Source organism: Capsicum annuum, chromosome 11, assembly GCF_002878395.1.
Source record: "Capsicum annuum cultivar UCD-10X-F1 chromosome 11, UCD10Xv1.1, whole genome shotgun sequence".
In the NCBI taxonomy this organism is placed as follows: domain Eukaryota; kingdom Viridiplantae; phylum Streptophyta; class Magnoliopsida; order Solanales; family Solanaceae; genus Capsicum; species Capsicum annuum.
Genome location: NC_061121.1, coordinates 213,819,431 through 213,837,127, shown reverse-complemented (window position 1 = coordinate 213,837,127; position 17,697 = coordinate 213,819,431). Strand labels below are relative to the sequence as shown.

The 17,697-nt window shown below is 33.4% G+C and overlaps 1 protein-coding gene and 1 non-coding gene across 8 annotated transcripts; one reads left to right on the top strand and one right to left on the bottom strand.

Annotated features, from left to right (window-relative positions):
* Positions 1 to 1,498: 1,498 nt before the first annotated feature.
* LOC107847087 lies at positions 1,499 to 10,566 on the bottom strand. Of its 7 annotated transcripts, XR_001667301.2 has the most exons (8): positions 10,068 to 10,566; positions 8,716 to 8,928; positions 7,863 to 7,941; positions 4,068 to 7,143; positions 2,747 to 2,870; positions 2,414 to 2,618; positions 1,883 to 1,930; positions 1,499 to 1,778 (listed from the first exon to the last, which is right to left on the bottom strand). XR_001667301.2 is itself a non-coding variant. In XM_047399217.1 (3 exons), the coding sequence occupies exons 1-3, from the start codon at positions 10,157 to 10,159 to the stop codon at positions 7,932 to 7,934; spliced, it is 315 nt and encodes a 104-aa protein (XP_047255173.1). In that variant the 5' UTR covers positions 10,160 to 10,566; the 3' UTR covers positions 7,783 to 7,931. The 7 variants fall into 7 exon arrangements, 2 of the variants coding, with proteins under 2 accessions (XP_047255173.1, XP_047255172.1); XR_007047000.1 differs by having other exon boundaries at positions 1,883 to 2,618; positions 4,068 to 7,764; XR_007046999.1 differs by having other exon boundaries at positions 1,883 to 2,618.
* A 2,363-nt stretch (positions 10,567 to 12,929) lies between these two features.
* On the top strand, positions 12,930 to 16,535 carry LOC107848714. The gene is made up of 2 exons (XR_007047003.1): positions 12,930 to 13,768; positions 15,616 to 16,535. It is a non-coding gene; the product is annotated as an uncharacterized protein At2g29880 (transcript).
* Positions 16,536 to 17,697: the final 1,162 nt, after the last annotated feature.

The window sequence follows — 17,697 nt, the reverse complement described above, 5'->3', positions numbered from 1 at the left end:
TCTCCCCTCCTCCTCTCCCCGCATCCATTTTTTCTTCTTGTCAGACCATGCCCCCCATCCCCACCCACCTCGCCCCCTCTCTTTCTCCCCTTCCAACTTCCACCCCTGCCAAGAAAAAAGCCTTTCCCTTCAATTTTTTCATTTTCCCTATTAACATCATTAGAGAACAACCATGAACACACTAATTTAAATTTTTTTCACATTATTTCAACGTTCACTTCAAAATACTTGCAAATTCAGTTTATTATTATTATACAAATCAGAAAAAAAAAAAATTAAAATGAAGATTTTTTTTGCAAGAATTAGATAAATTTTACTAAAATTTTATTTTGTTTTCATCTTTGTGTTTGTTGGTAGAGTTTTTTTGAAATATATATTGAAGAAGAATTTGAAGGTTGAAGAATCTCTTGAAGAAAAGGCGTAAGACGATGATGATGATGGTGGGGTGGAGTGGGGTGGGGAGGGGGTGATGGGAACGGGTATAAAGAAGAAGATGAATTTACTTTAAAGTGGGTCTTTTTTTTAAAAAAAAAAATTTACTTGTTTTTTTTTTTTTTTGCCATGTCAGCTATAAGGGGGAAAAAAAATTCACTTTAAAGTTGTTAAGGAGGTAAATAAATAGAAGTTAAGTTTAAATACTAAAGTAAATTTGGAGGACAAGTTCAGAAGAGAAATATGTCTTTTCTCTAACTAAAAAGAGAAAGTAAGACATAAATTGAGATAGAGGGAGTGTGGACATATTTCAAAATTCAGTCACATGCCAAAAGTTATGCAACTTGGCTCCTTCTTTGTCAAATACCCATGACTATGAATTTGGACACAAAAGAAAGAGAAACCTTAAAAAAGAGTCAATCTTTTTATTTAATGATTAATTTTGGTTTGTTTCAAAGTGTCGTACCATAGGTTATAGGTTAAACTGTACGTCTTGTATAGTTGAGGAGGACAGAGAAGACAGTTCACTGTTTTTTATTATTCAATTATTGGAAGTATTAAATTCAAAAGCTATTCCTTTAGTTTCACAAAAACAAATTAAATACTGTACTTAGTAAGAAAGAATTAAAAATGAAGGAATCATTTTGCATCTTTAAAGGCAGAGTGCATGTTAAGGTATTATTGTTCCGAGTCTAGCTTGGTGCATAAAGTATCTTGTATTCATGCAAATTAAAATAAAAGCATCTTATATTGTGGCGTAATCAAGATTTTTAGTAAGGAAGTTTAAAAGTGCACGTACGAATTAGTTGAAGAAGGTTCAATATCTATTATATATACATAAAAAATAATTTTAATCATGTATAAATAATAAATGTTTTTTATGAAAGGAATAGGATAAACTCCAGAATATATGCTAGCTCCACCCCTGATCTCACAGGGTTTGATGTAAGCATGAAATACCCTAACACAAATATTCATTATTGATTGTACAACTTGAATTCGCAAACTACAGATCATATGAAGATTTTGTGTGTATATATATATATACTAGATGTAGAAGCCTGTGCAAGCATGAGCCCAACAATAATTATGAGTTTTATAATTTTTGTTGCTGGAAGGGAGGCGTACTATTAACATGCAAGTTTCGTACATTTAAACTGTGATTGTTACATCAAAGCGCAAAAACAAACTATTAACATGCAAGTTTCATACATTAAAGTGTGATGTTGCATCAAAATGCAAAAACTTTGTTTATGTAGTCTGACACTGTGATGTTGGTATAGCGAAGCAAAATTCGTTTGTATATGCTATAATGGTAGAGGCCACCAAAATGTAGTTGTAGTCACCTATGACAGAAAGTTAAGAGATTTGAGAACGCTACAATTACTTGAATGCGTAGAGTATATATATAGATAATCTAATAAAAGGAGAGGATGAATGTTGTACTTACCTGGTGAGATTGAGATGCTGTGAATGTTGGAAACAAAATGTCAATTTTCTGCTATTAAAGATATTTTAAAAAAATTTCACTTGCGTAGAATAGTTCAAAGTAGATCACATTTTTTGTAATGTATATGTTATAGCTGTTGAACTTACAACATTTAACTTATCTGAATACAATTCACAAGCACAAAAAAATTACCGATACACATAATTAAGCCATATAACAGCAACCTCATAGTGCGAAATCATATGAAAAATAAATTTGTAACTACAGAAACTATATACAACAATATGAGATAATGTTGTTACCTATGACTGACTGAAGGTCATAGTTTTCAAGTGCACAGTAAAAATCTTCGACAGTGAAAGTCACACCAACTAAAATCATATTTGAGGAATCCATCTTTAAGGCTAAGATTCTAAAAACATAAGTGTTAAGAAATAATGAATTCAATTAATGTCAAACGCCTTATAATTAAGCCAAAGTCGTTTAATAACTATCCCACAGTAGGAAATTCAATTTTAAAAGTATTGGTACCTTTAATTTTTTTCGCTAGGGTGGGTGGATTGATTTTCTGCCTCTTATCTGCCTCTCCGAGAGAAATTGGGATTTCAGTGAAGGAGGTGGTAGCTAGCATACCAGTTGTTTGATCAGGAAATCTGAATAATGGCTTTTGTAGTTAGAGCTTGAATAGTTTATAAGCGAGCAGCTGGTTTAGGCGGGCAATAGATAGCGATTGTTGCTAAGTGGAAAAGGAAAAAAAGACCACGGTAAATAAAAGTTTGTCTAATGTAGGGGTTTTATTTACTGAGAAAACAAAATTTTAAGGAAATGAGTTTTTTCTGTTATTAATTGTATGTATATGTATACCTGGACAGTAACACATTCGTATATTTGTTCGGCGGTTAAGGATAAGATTCTTTCACCCAACATTTCTGAGATCTTTACCATGATTGTATTACTGCCATCCGTGATGTTAACCTCGAAGTGGCACCTGTGATTAACATAGAAGCGTAAGTGAAATAAACCAGTCCGAAAATATTCAAGAGTAGTTCCGAAGATCCACTTTTTCAACAAAACAGAGAATAGAACATTTAGTATTGCTGGAAATGAAATGTAAAAGTTGTTTGTCTGTTTGGAGTTTGCATGTACTTGAGTCAGATAAACTTAAAGACATACTGTAAGTGTCGCACCCCTTTTTAACCAAAAAGATTAATTTTAAGGTTCGAAAGGGTCTTTATTATTAAAGTGACAAAATGAAGATTGAAAATTTGTTTTGAAAAAGAGATTATTTACATTATTTATTCAGAGTCGCCACTTGACATAATCTGGTTTGCCAAGTCACCTTTAAAAATCCTTTTCAAAATTGTTTGACTCTTTAAAACTGACCCACGAACAGAGATTCCGGCTAAGGAATTCTGTTAACCGAGGGGAAGGTGTTAGTCACCCCTCGATCCCGTGGTTTGACCATGGTCGCTTGGTGGAGCGTATCGGCTAATTTAACACAATGAATGTATAAACCACACAAAACACAAACAAAACTATCAATCAAACAAACAAATCCAAAACAATGTCCAGTCCAAATTATACAGTCCAAAAATAAAAAAAATGCGAAAATATAAATCCTATTCTAAATTAATCCTAGACTAATGCTCTACCCGATGCGTCGGATCTTCATCACAAGCGTCCTCCGAGTACAAGATACCTCGGGGCATTCCCTGGTGAATAAGTACATAAAACCTCGGGGCATTCCCCAGCTAAATAAATACAATTGATCCAAATTCATAAAATAAAACCATTCAACAAACATTTTCAACATTCAACAAGAAAACACTTATTTCTTAAATTTGCCTACCCGAACCTAAACTTTACCTATCCATTTCAACATATCATAAATCTATCATATTCATGCTCATTCCAAATTAAACAAAACAACAACAAACCAAAATTAATCTATATTCAACTTTTATCAATTTCTCTATTCCCGCCCCAAATCCATTCTCAACCACATGATTAACCCATTTCAATATACAATCCACTAATTGAGAATAATAAACATTCAGCGATCATGCATAGAAATATCACACACTCAAATGTCACCAACAATTCACATCAACAAACAAAACAATGGTATCAAATCACCAGTTCACAATCACACAAGAATTAAATGAAAGAGAAGAAAGAATTGGACCTTTGGAGCATTTCCAAATGAATTAGGAAAATAACAAAGCTGTCCGAAACCTCGAAGAATACCACACCCGACTGTCAAACAAACTCGAACCACGGAATATTCACGAAATACAATCCAAGAAGGAATCCTCAAGCAACCCAAAATAAATCACAAGAAAATTGAAGAATCCGAAGCTCGATTTCGGAAACGAGTCGCTAAGATAGATAAGAAAGGATCAGATTCTCTTAAAACCCAAAAAAATGAAGAAATTAGAGGATTTCGGAGTTGGGTACGTCGAATATATGGACTGGTCACCAGTTCCAGCAGAAATTTCGCCAGAAATTCTCGACAACAAATAGATTTCTCCCTCCCCGATCCCTGTTTTGCTCACTCCGACCAGCTTTTTGATTCACTATGTGCGTGTTTACGTGTAGCAGTGTGTGTTTTGATTATGTTTGTGAATTAGCTGTGGGTGAGTGTGTATTCGTGAAGAAGAAAAATAGAAGATCGTCAATAGTTGCTGTCGTGTTTATGGTGTTGAATCAGTGAGGGCATTGAGTATCTTTGTTTTACTGTGTGTTTATTGTGTATCTTGATTTGTGAGGTCAGTAAAGAAGAAAAGAAAAAAAATGGCCTCCCCCTCTTTAATAGTGTGTATATGGTCAAAAAGAATAAAAAACGTGAGGGAGGGGGTGGGCTGCCTAGGGGTGAGATCTGTTGCTCCCCCTATTTTTTGTTGTCTATGTATTGTATATATATTCTCTAAAAATGGACAATGGTTAGTGAATGAATATTGTTGTGGGGTCCTCCTAAAGAATTGTGTGCATTGTTTCCATTTTTCTCCTTTTTGGAATTGTGTATGTGTCCATATAGTGTGGGTTCCATGGTGTGAATTTGTTATGGAAAAGACAAAGAAAAATAAAAATGTGTAAGGGTGGTGACGTGGGGTAGGGATGGTTTATTTTGATTGGGTAGGTTGTTAGGATAAGATAAAATTAGTTAGAGGTTATTGTTTTGTTATTTTGTGGAGGGATTTTCGTACGGGTGAGGGTGCGTAGTAAAGTGTGAGCTAAAAATGAATAAAATTGAATTTCGGAGGGACAAAATTACGTGTCTACAGTAAGAGAATAAAACAAATCTCACATCAAATTTAGTTACTTCTCATGCATCAATACTCCAGAAGACAATTTTCTTGGTTTATTATTCATCCCTGGAAGAGCCTCTCACCAACAACCTCAAAGTTTGTCAATACAATCAAAGAATTTAGGACTGGTTCAAAGTGTAATGCATAGCGTTGATTTAAGTCGTCGAATTAGCTTCTCCAATTCAGTCTTTGTTTTCTGAAAAATTAAAAAATCCTTGTACTTCTCTCTATCCAGATAGCATGCATAATTATTGTTAGGTTAGCTTTCAAAATCACCTCTCCTGTGTGTCAATCTTTCCAGCCTGCCACAGCTATATAATATTTCAAAGTCTACCAGTCACAACACATTGAAAGAATAAATAATTTCTGGTTTCAAGATGTGTCTGGTGGAAAACACAAGCGGTATCCAAATTGATGCTCTACTGGAAAAGTTTGTCCTGAGTCTTGATCTTACCATGCATACTCACATAACATAAATACATTCTTAGGTTCTACATTATCATGGAAAATTAGTTTAGTACATGGACTATTATCAACTTTACTTTTGATTTTCTTGTAAGCTTTAGCTGTTAGGAACTTTTTTTTGATCACTATCTGAGTCATATTTCCCAACTTTTGCCAAAGCTTCCTAATTGCACCAATTTTTCTAATCATCGAGAAAGTGAATTTTAGGATAGTCATACTGAAAATGTTCTGCGTTATAATTTATGTTGCCTGGAGTCTTCAAAAAATACCAACGGATGCATGTTGGATTCATCAAAGCTAGTGTGTCTGGAGAATCCGACACGAGTGCGGTATCAAAAGTGAAGAGTCCGCGCAGCTAAAGTATTTTTCTACTAAAACAACATGGATAACACATGTCAACCAATCTCAATTAAACACAATTAAATTAACAAATTTCTCATTATCAAAATGCTAACTTTGAGTTAATACTTGACTTTTAGCCATATTAGCTTTCAAACCTGAAGCTGTAGAGAACATGCGAAATCATTTCTTTAGGCATAAGACTGAACTTAGATCACATCTAGCAAATAGTACTAAGTTATTCCAAAACATAGGTGAGTAATAATCTGTTTCTTACATATACAATGATAGGCAAAAATAGTTTGATTTTTCAATCCCTTTTGGCACCTATTAAGATACTCCATACCCAACCAGAATATGTCCGCGGACATAGGATCCCTTGTCTCAACCCCTCATTTGGCTTTTGTAGTATCCAACAATTGTCCATTGTCAAGAAAAGTATAGCTCACTGTTTGTATACACTTGATGGTGCAGTTAGACATTTTATGTGCAAAGCCTAATTCATGCGAAACTTGCTCAGTAAAACTCTACTCCAAAGAGTCATAGGACTTTTGAGATCTACTTTTATCATGCATCTGAGAGAGACTTCTATTTTGTCGAGATGAAGAGGCTATTTTTGGATACGGTTCTACTTCCATTGTTCTAGATTATCAACAAAAATATAATCAGGTCAAACTCTATCTTGTTGACATGAAAAGGTTGTTTGTGAAAACTGATCAAGTATCCTCCTTTTAGATCGACAACAACATAACTAGCTCAATCAATTTTTCCGAATTATAGAATGTACGTAAAATTTACCTCTATTGCGTCAAGATAAAGAGGCTATTCCTAAAAAAGTGCTAAGCTGCCCTTCTATGAGATCAGTAGAAACAAAATTCAAAAATGCAGAAAACAGAAAAACACACACACTTTTTCAAGTTTTACCATAGAAGGCAGGAAAAACAAAGTGCATAATAGAGTGTGTATGTAATGTCGTAGTTGCAGTGGTTACCTAGGAAATAATTACTATTCTAGTTTACAGCTGAAGCATCGAACCATTATTTTGATTTTTGGGCGCACAAAGTGACTGCAATTTGAGCATGCGAGCAGATAAAATGATTGAGGATGGTCAGGGAGTAATAATCTGGCTTCCACAGGGAAACTTTGTACCTGCAGTATTAATGTAAAAAATGTTATAAACTTCTTCGAGCTTACAACTTGTACTTTTCGATACGGGCTTAGTTGCATATGAAAATAATTAGTGCATGTATATGTTATGGGATAAACTAACCGTAGATAAAAACTCTGGAATGGTGGATATAGATAGCACCTTCAATTGGTGCAAGATTTAAAGATAATGATGATGATGAGCTTATTAAAGTGTAAGACACCAACATTCGTTCATTGTACTTCACCCTAGAAAAGGTTAGATGAAATAGTAAAAATATGTTTTAGCATAGTCCTACGAAAAGGGTGCATGTTAGTGTATACCAGTTTGCCAGTATAGTAGAATGCACGTACAGAGGATTTGTTAAGATTGTAGACTGATATCTTGTTGCTAGTCTTAGAGCTGTGTATGTGAAGGACAAGAAGCATTTTTAATTCAATATAGAGAAGGAAAAAGTAAAAAGAAGAGTCGCAGAAGATGGGCTGATGAATATACCACCACGAAATTCAGTAACCCCTATACACCTGGCAAGAATGACAGGATACTCATGTAGATGGTGTAGTAATGCAGTTCCTTCGTTGTTGGATAGATCACCCCATATAGTAAATAGGAAAGGTTTCTTGCTGGTCGAAATAGTAGATGCAAAAATTATTATAGTCTAACTATGTTTTAACAAGGAAATAAAATGCTCGATGAAGTTGTTGGTAGGCGAGTAACTCACCTCTAGTCTATAATGATGATGTCCCGGAAGTGCTTGCTTTGGTCAGTTGTATATTGTATGGCGCTACAATTAACTAAAGCTGTCAATAAGTATGGAATAATTAAGAATAACATGTTAACTGTTAATTTCATCAGTAGGGGCTAATTAGTTGATGGGAAAAGAGGCGAGAACGTAACATGGATGTTGATCTCTGTTTCATTATTGCAGGGGAAGGAGTACGTGAAACGTAGACATATCAGATAGTAAATTAATACACGAACCAATAATAAAACATTATATCAGATAGTAAATTAATAGACGAACCAATAATAAAACATTATGCCTTGTAATTACAGCAGCAACAAGCAAGAAGTCTTACTGTTCTCTTAGGAAATGATTAAGTTTTAATTTCAGTTAAAGAGAAATAAGTAGATTAGTTACAGAGAAGAACAAAAGGAAGGAAAGGTAGCAAAAACAAACCTAAAAAAGGAACAATATACTATGTATAAAGCTTACTCAAAACGATAGCTTATGTTTTTGACAATTAATCAAAAGTCAGAAGTAAAACCTACTGAAATTTCTTCACTCATACCATAGAAAATTCAAATCCAAACATGCAGCTTTGTTGGAGCATTTTAACAAACAGTTAAACAGGAAAAGTGATATAAGTAATGAATTTGCATAAGTATGATGTTGATGCAGCATCAAACCATAAAACGAAAGAGAGAATAAAAAAAATACCCCACAATTTATTTTTTCCTAAATTACTCTCACTGAATAAGTTCAAATTGAACTCAAAGAGTTTCAACTCTAAACATCTAATGTAAAAGCAAACTAATAAATACATACATAACCGAAAGATATACATGCATACCTGGAAATGGAAAAGTAGAGGCCAGAAGTTGCGAAAGAAAGCAGTTGTTGGAAACAGAGAAGAAGAGCCCAAAAGATGCCAGGAAAACAATGTAAGCTGCTGTGTATATAAAACAATGTAGGCACATATAATGTTGTCGAAATACCACGAAGACTATCCAAATTGAAAGACTCTAATATCCCTTGGATGGAGCAGGAAAAGACTAAAATGTCCCTGTGAGGAAGCACACATGACAGCCATCACCTGTGTGTTTCACTCACATTTATATATAGTAAGAATATTTATTTATTTATTTTATTCTAATAATGTAAAGAAGAATAGATCCGAGAAAAAGAGATTTTCATTTTCAATCTCCTGGTAAGCCTTAATACTAGGTTAATTATCACATGCAATGCCATGTCTTTAGAAAAGTTTGATAACCTAAGATATAAATGTTCTCTCTTATTAATGGAGTGTGGACAAAAGCATATATAGTGTAATTAACAATTGCGAGGTAACTCAAGGGTACACCAACTGCGTTGCATTCTGGAGGTTGATTCAGATATTAAAGTTTATGAGATTGAGAAGTCACCTAGTTAGAGGCGAATTCAAATTTAAATTCTATGAATTAACCTTTTAGTATATTTCTAATATTAAATTCATTGTACATTTGAAATTATGGATTCGGGTCTATTATTTTAAATGATTTTTAGATATTGTGGTTGAGTAAATTTTCATTAAGACACTTCTCTCTCCCCCATCCATGCTCTTAGTTCACAATTTTTTTTAATAAGAAAATAGCAACAACTAACATATACCCAATGTGTTATGTAAAAATAGCAATACAAGATAGCTTATTTGCACTAAATCAAGCAAGGTAAAACATAAGTCCTATGTAAAATCTTTTATCAAGTATGATGGTTTAGTGATACTATATATCATCAATCTATTTTGTGACTCATAAAAGTTTAAATTACTGGATTTGGTGGAATACTGAGTGCTGTTAAGTCATTTTCATCCAGGAAAAACTTGTATTAATACAATCAATTTGGATAAAACTATGATATTTGAGATGCTTGTATTAATACAATCAATTTGGATAAAACTATTATATTGATATTTGAGATGGGGCAGCCTGATGTACAAAACATCGGATTAGCATGGTTTGGGGATGGCTGCCCTCAAGGGGTGTGTTGTTGAAAGACTACCTAATGCAAGTATTAGTGGATGCTTCCACAGCTCAAACCCATAATATATGGATCACACGGAAACAACTTTACCGTTGCTTCAAGACTCCACTTCTTCATTGAGATAATTCATTTTTATTTTATCGAGAGTAAGCTTCAGAGTAATTTAAATTATTATCTACTAACCTGGAATTATGCTTTGATGAATGCAATTTGTATCTCTGTCTGTTTGCTAGAAGTAGGAAGGAACTTGCAGAAAAAAGTGCCATTTTCATCATAACTATAAAAGCGTGATAATCCACCAATTTAGTGGTATCTTAATTCATTGGGCACTTAATAAAGGGAACAATTAGGCCAACTTGCAATCTTTCTGCTGGCCCAAGTCAGCCCACATGTGTTTGGTATGATGGAAAATATTTTCTAGAAAATATTTTCTCATTTTCTTTTATTTAGTTGTAAAAAAGTATTTAGAAAATATTTTTCAAAGTCACTTATTTTCCTTATTTTGAGGGAAAATGACTTCCCTAATAAGTCAAGGGAAGTCATTTTCAGACAAAGAGCTTATACGCGTATACATTTCTCTTCTTCACCTCCAACAAAATCGACACATAAGCACAAATCATCGCTGTCTCCAAATTTAGGGCTTTTTCCTCTCTCTCTCTCTTCTTCCCATTGAAAGAATTTCAAAGGTATGTCCATAACTAATTTCTTTTATGGTGCTTGGTAAAAAATTTCTTCAATTTTTTCTCTTTTGCTTGTTTGAATTTTTGATTTGAGGTCAATTTTATTCAAAAATTGAAATTTGAATTTCTGATTTAAGTTCAATTTTGATTGTTTGGGTCTTATTTCTTGATAATACTTGAGTTGCTACATTAATACTACCATTATATTTACAAGTAAAAATTGAACATAATTTCACTACACAAGAAGAGGAGCTGGTTTCTATCACAAGAAGGAGGAGTTGGTTTCATCTTTCTGTTTTATGCTAACTTCGACTTCTAGGAAAAAAGCTTCAGTTTTTCTTTCATATTATTCAAAACAGTACAAACAAAAATCTATATGTTATTGGATTTGGTGGGTTAGAGTTTCTAGGAGAAAAATAAACTTATCCTTCGCGTTTCTTACATAATTTTCCTATCATGTTGAATATTTTTTTTTATTTTTATTATTATTAACCCAAATAATACTAGAAGAAAAAGATGCATTATGTAATTGTGGCATAGTGAATTTTGGTGGTATTTGGATTGGAGTTTAGTTAAAAAGTATGAGGAAAATAGGGAAAAAGGAGACAACTCTTGGCTTTTATGGATATTTGAAGTAACTCTAACTCTATCAGATCAGCAGTTGGTACTCAGTAACTCTGTAATTGGAACAAGATAGTTAAAATTCACAACAGCATGATCTTCTTTCTGCAACTTTTTTTTTCAGAATTTTTTTTGCTTGTTTGATGATCTAAGTGCTTAATTGGAGTTTTGCTTTTGCTTATCTCCCGTTAAGTACTTTTCTGAATGCGTGTTAGGTTTCTTGTGGTTCGTAATCTATGAATTGTGTTGATTTTTTGAGAGTTTAAACCAAGTGCTATGATTCAATTGTATGCTTTTTGAGAGTAAGTATAATGCTTATTGAGGGAAGTATAATGCTTCCAAGTATTTGATGTCCAGTTTTCAGATAATACATTTCCCTCTTAAATCAACTGCTATGATTTAGTTGTATGCTTTTTGATGATTTGAATTTTGAACTTAAATTGCTTTATTTTGAGTCAGTAGTCTATCGAAAACAACCTTTCTATTTCACATTTGAGGTAGTAGTATGGACTGCGTACACTTACCCTCCCTATACCCCACTTGGTGTGAATATACTGGGCATGTTGTTGTTGTTGTTATAGTAAACGAAATGTAACGAAATTACATTGGTCACTACAATAGATGGGTTCGACTAACTAAGATGAAGATGATGCAATAATTGAAGCTGCAACTACATTTATTTTTGTTGTCGGAGTTGCAATAATTATTGCCTATGAACATGAAAGTAGCATTCCTAGAGAACCATATGTTAATAAAGATCAAGAAAGAGAACTTTACATATTTGAATGGAAGTGATGTTCACTGTGTAGGTCAGATAAGAATGAGTAAGCATGCGTTTTATGAACTATGCAATGCTCTTAGAAGGAATAGTTTCTTATGTTCAACCAAAAATGTCTGTTCAAGAACAAGTGCTGATATTTTTAGAGATTGTTGGTTTTAATGAACGAAATTGGAAGATTAAATCACACTTTTATAGGTCAATCGAGTCTATTCATCGATGCTTCTACACTGCGCTTCAAGCAGTTTTGAAGCTCTATCCAATCCTTATAAAATCACCGGATGGAACCGTCCAATCGGAGATAATGAACAACCATCGGTATTATCCCTGGTTTACCGTAAGTGACATACTAAAATTTTATATTTTAAGTCATTTTGTTAAAAATACTACATATTATTAACTAAAGTTGTATGTAGGATTGTGTAGGAGCAATAGATGGAACACATGTGCTTGCATTTGTCCCTATTGAACAACAAAATAGATATCGTGGTAAAAAAGGTACAACAACACAAAATGTATTAGCCGCCATTAACTTTAATTTGAAGTTCATGTATGTGCTTGCCGGTTGGGAAGGATTTGCACATAAGCTCGCATATTAAATGATGCATTGGAGAGACCACATGGTCTCCAAATCCCACAAGGTATCTTATTCAATATAAAGTAGTTTATATGAAAAGTAGGTGAACAATGTATATTAATTAACTTTAGTTTGACTTTGTAGATAAATACTATCTTGTAGATGCGGGATATGAACTTCGTAAAGGGTTTATTCCTCCTTATCATGGAATACGCTATCACTTGCAACAGTACAGTGATTGTTCTTTCCAAAATAAAAAAAGAATTATTCAATCTTCGTCATGCATCATTGAGATCCTCGATTGAACGTGCCTTTGCTATTCTAAAGAGACGATTTCGTGTGATTGATGATGAACCTTTTTGGGACTTTAAGACGTAAGTGAATATGGTATTAGCATCGTGCATTTTACATAATCACATAGTTGATTTGGATCCAAATGACATGATAATACAAAAAGTAGATGTTGAAGCAGTAATTCAACCTTAAAATGTTCAAATTACCCAAAATCCTCAAGGAAGTCAAAGCTATCAAACACAAAAAGAAAGACGTGAAGAAGCTAGACAATGATCATAAAAAAGAGATGCAATTGCTCATGCCATGGTTATAAATTATGATAGGCGGAGGAATGAGGGCCTTTAGTGATTAAGAAACTTTGATAGCTAAATAGATAATGCTGCTTGTTTTTGCTTTTGATATTTTCTTACTTCTTCATCTTGTTGTAGTAATTGGGCAAATACTGTATGAAAGAAATACTTCTATGGCTTATTATTATTTTTCTATTAGCTTTGAGTGTTCTTTTTACTGCTCTTTTTCTTCTGTATAAGTAGAGTTTACAGGTTTCTGCTAATTTGTATTTGTGTTCTGTTGAGTGTGAATTGTTCACGTAGTTTCTTGACTTGTAATAATAAATCACGGGGAAAAAAAGGAGAGAAGCAGTTTAGGTGGTCAAAACCAATGGAATATTTGATGTTGGAAATTCTAGCTGATGAAGTAAAGCAAGGGAATAAATCGACGAATCAGTTTAAGGCCAGCTCATTTAACCGTGATTCGAATGCCATTAACAAATAACTAGGAATGAATTGTTCATCTAAGCATGTGGAGAATCATCTTAAAACAATAAGAAACACTTGGATTACAATCCAAACTCTACTAAACAAAAGTGGTCTTGGATGGGATGACAACTTGAAGATGATTACGGGTAGTCCCAAAGTCTATGCGGTCCATATTCAGCTAAGCAATAGTTTTAGACCCTGATGTTCTCCTGTTTCTTATATCCTGTGTCTTACCTGTGAGTCCCCGCTCTGACTGATTGATTGATGCCTGTTATAGTAATAAATTGGTTATTTATGCTGAAGATTTAGCAGTTATTCTTCAGATCTAGGGATCAGTACTGAGCTAAAACATGTGGATATTTTAATTAGTAACGCGATGATATACTCGTGCAGTAGTTCTTTGCTTATTGTTGAAAGTTTGAGGATGATATAAATGCCTACAAATGAATTTTAATCACAGAACATTCTTCTGGTAGGATATCTTTCTAAGTTATTATTGTTTACTCTGTGTAGGTGCTTCCGGGAATTAGGTCATGTAGGAGTTTGTAACTAGATGTAAAACTTAATAAAAACCGAAAGGCCTTTGGTAAGCTGTAACCCCACTTAAAAGCTCTGGATATGCTCATAGGTCAGTGATTTCATTGTCTTTTCTCTTCAACATCTATCTAGGCAAATACATTCTTGAAAATGTGTTTACTTCTCTGTTTTTCCCCATGCTTCTTGAAATCATGTTTTTTGTTAACTGGAGATTGGTTGGGTACGACAATAGGTTCCTGATATCCACCAAAAATGAACCATTGCAGACTGTAATGGGAAATTGTTTTCTGGCTGCTTTTTGTGTTTTTCTTTTCTAAAAAGATTGAGGCGTGACCAAAAGCACTTATAAATTCCCTTTTAGCAGTTTCTAGTTCGGTATCTAGCTTTTAAGTTGTCAATGGATCTAAAGTTCCCAAACGTCTGCTCTCCCTTGGCTGCAAGATAACTCTGGCTTGTCAACTAGAATTCAAGTTAGTATATACCAGAGTTAATTAGGGGTGTACCCAAGGGACACCTTTTTGCCAAAGTACTCGGAGTAAAGTGGATATCAATGTCAGACAAGGTGGCCCAAAAGTTCAACAGAGTCACAAATAACTGAGAAATAGATGTTAGAAAAGAACATTCTTGGTTTGGCATTGCATTCTTTCTTTGAACTAAGGTGCAGTCTGTCAGTTAACCAGGTAGATTAACTGGTCCAAATATTGCTGACTTCTAGAGAATAATATTATTCGTTTACTTCCAGTGGATCATAGTGGTGGTCCTCTTGTATTAGCAGTGTAGCTGTGATCCTCTTAAGTTGTTGCATGCATGATACTTGGATGAATGTTTCACACATTAAAACACAGTTTGGGTGAATCCATTGATCCTGGATTTTTCAGATTTTCTACGAGCTTAAAATTGGTGGAGTTTTTAGTGAAACTAGAATGAAACTCGGATATATTTATAAGGTGATTGCACAAATGTTTTAGTACCTACCATTATGTATTGTGAGGATATTTTCTAGTTAATTTATGCTCCTCGTACTTGATGATTTTGTACTCTACAGTACTTGGATAAAGGAGACTCCCTGAGTAGATCAGTTTAATTTAGCTTTTGAAATATGGTCCTTGCCACAAATGTGGCGAATATGTTGGTTTCTCTAAACATCAATTAGCATTTGAATATTTTGGAAAGTATTAAATTTATGAGGCATTTTTGCACTTAATTGTCAACAGCGATTCAGTGGAGTCTTGATGGATTTCCTAAAGCAAAGGCCAGTGGTCACAAAGGTTTCTTTATGACCATTCGTACAGTGGATATGTAGCCAAATCATATCTTTGCATGTTAATTTTACCAAACAATAGATGATAGTTAAGTAATTAGTGCAGTAAATGGCATTTTGTCCTTTGACTATGCCTTGTCTAGATTGTTTTATATCAAGCATTATTTTATTTTGAGTCGGGGGTCTTTCGAAAATAGCCTATCTCATTTGTAATCTTTATATTGTAGGCACATCCCAATCATGATAAGTTCATCAATAAAAAATTTAAAATATTTGACGAAATGTCTCTTGTGTGTGGAAATGATCGGGTTAGGGGAGATTGTATTAAATCATTTGAAGATATAGATTTTGATAGTTTTTCTGAGAAAGATAGTGATAATGACCTTAAAGGACCATCCATCGAAAAGGATGTGCAAGTAATCGAAGCTTCTCAAATCAAGGCAAGTCGCAAAAGAAAACGTTCTTTTGAGGTGCAAGATGTCGTAAGTGATATATCAATAAAGTTTGGAGAAGTAGCAATGGAAATCGGTAGAATGGTTGATAGTCATCTAGATGTGACAAAGTTGTATGAAGAAGTTATGGCAAAGGAAGGTTATAAAGAAGAGTTCCACGGTGATGCTTTTGATTATTTGGTACAAAGCGACACTCTAGCTAAGACATTCATGGTCAAAAATCAAAATCTTCGTAAGGTGTGGTTGGAACGATTAAAGCAACAACAATAGTGACACCTATTGGTTGGTTTAGCTTCATAGGATTTGGAAGCAACTATTATTCGCACGCTTTTGTTTTTTATAATATATCATATATTTGCTTTCAAACTTCTCTCCGTTCTTTTATTTTTGATAATGTATCGTGTATTTGCTTCCAAACTTCTCTCTTTTGTGCATTTGTGGGAACTGATTAGGAAGCTTGAATTATGTAAATAATAATTGCTTAAATTTTAGTTTCTTGTAATATTTTGAAACTCGATATTAGTATTATTTGCAATGCTTAAATTAGTTCCGACAGAATGTTGAGGTGTTTGATATACTAGTTAATTGTTCAGTAGTATTTTTCAAAAAATATTTTCTCCTCTCACCAATCAAACAACTAAAAATATTTTTTAGAAAAATATTTTCTATTCATCAACCAAACACCATAAAATATTTTTCAAAAAATATTTTCCACCCACCAACCAAATATGAGAAAATAAGTAGAAAATCAACTTATTTTCCATGGAAAACATTTTCCATCATACCAAACACAAAGTGAACATATGGAAAAAAGACATTTGCACCAAAAAGGAAAAGAGGGAAAAAAAAAAAAGGAAAAAATGGCAATGCCAAAGTATCTAAAGTAATTACTTAATTAATAAAAACTTACACCTATTTTAAAATATTACTATTCTTAAATATTTAGGAAAATATATTTATAAAATACCACCATGTAAGTTCATTGTATACCTTTGGGGTATTTAGGAAAATATATAATCACATGTTGTATACACTGGCGGAAACTTCAAATCTAATAAATAAAGGGTGTGCATATTGTGGTTTTAAGTCCATTGTTTGTGTTCTAATACTAATCAAAGAAAGAAAGTGAGGAGCATGGTCCTCCATGGTGGAGTCCCTGACTCTGAGTGGACAATAACACTTTAGTGACTAGGAAACTTGGTATTGTCTTATTGTTCATATTAATAGTTGTGGTATTGCTCTTATTCTTCAATTTTTGTTACTATATGTTGTTTCGTATTATTTTGTTGCAATATTTTTTACTATTATCGATTTTTTTGTTATTATTTGTTGTTTCTTGTACTTCGATTACTTTTTTTATATATTGTGTCTATCTTGAGCCGAGGAACTATTAAAAATAGCTTCTCTACCTCTGAGATAGGGGTATGGTCTGTTGGGTAAACGCAGAATAACAACGAAAGTATTTGTGGCAAAATAATAGAAACATAAAATAAAAATAATGACACTAAGGATTTTACGTAGAAACCCTTTTAAATAAGGAGAAAACTACAGGTCAAGAGGAGCAACTGATATTATTATAGTAAGGAACTTTACATCATAGTCACAAGTACAATACTCAAAGTGACTACTACACACTTAAAAGAAATAACCCTCTTTTGACTTCCATCTTACTAAAATATCCCCCACTCTAATTTTTCCTTCACATACTATTTTCTTATCACAGTTTATGAAATATCTCGCTACTCTCTCTCTGTTTGATGTGTTAAATCAGTAAGCTGATGAGCTCCTTTATAGGTAAAAAAAACTATCCATGTCGATGTCATCAATGACATCAAAATACTATTGAAAATCAGAT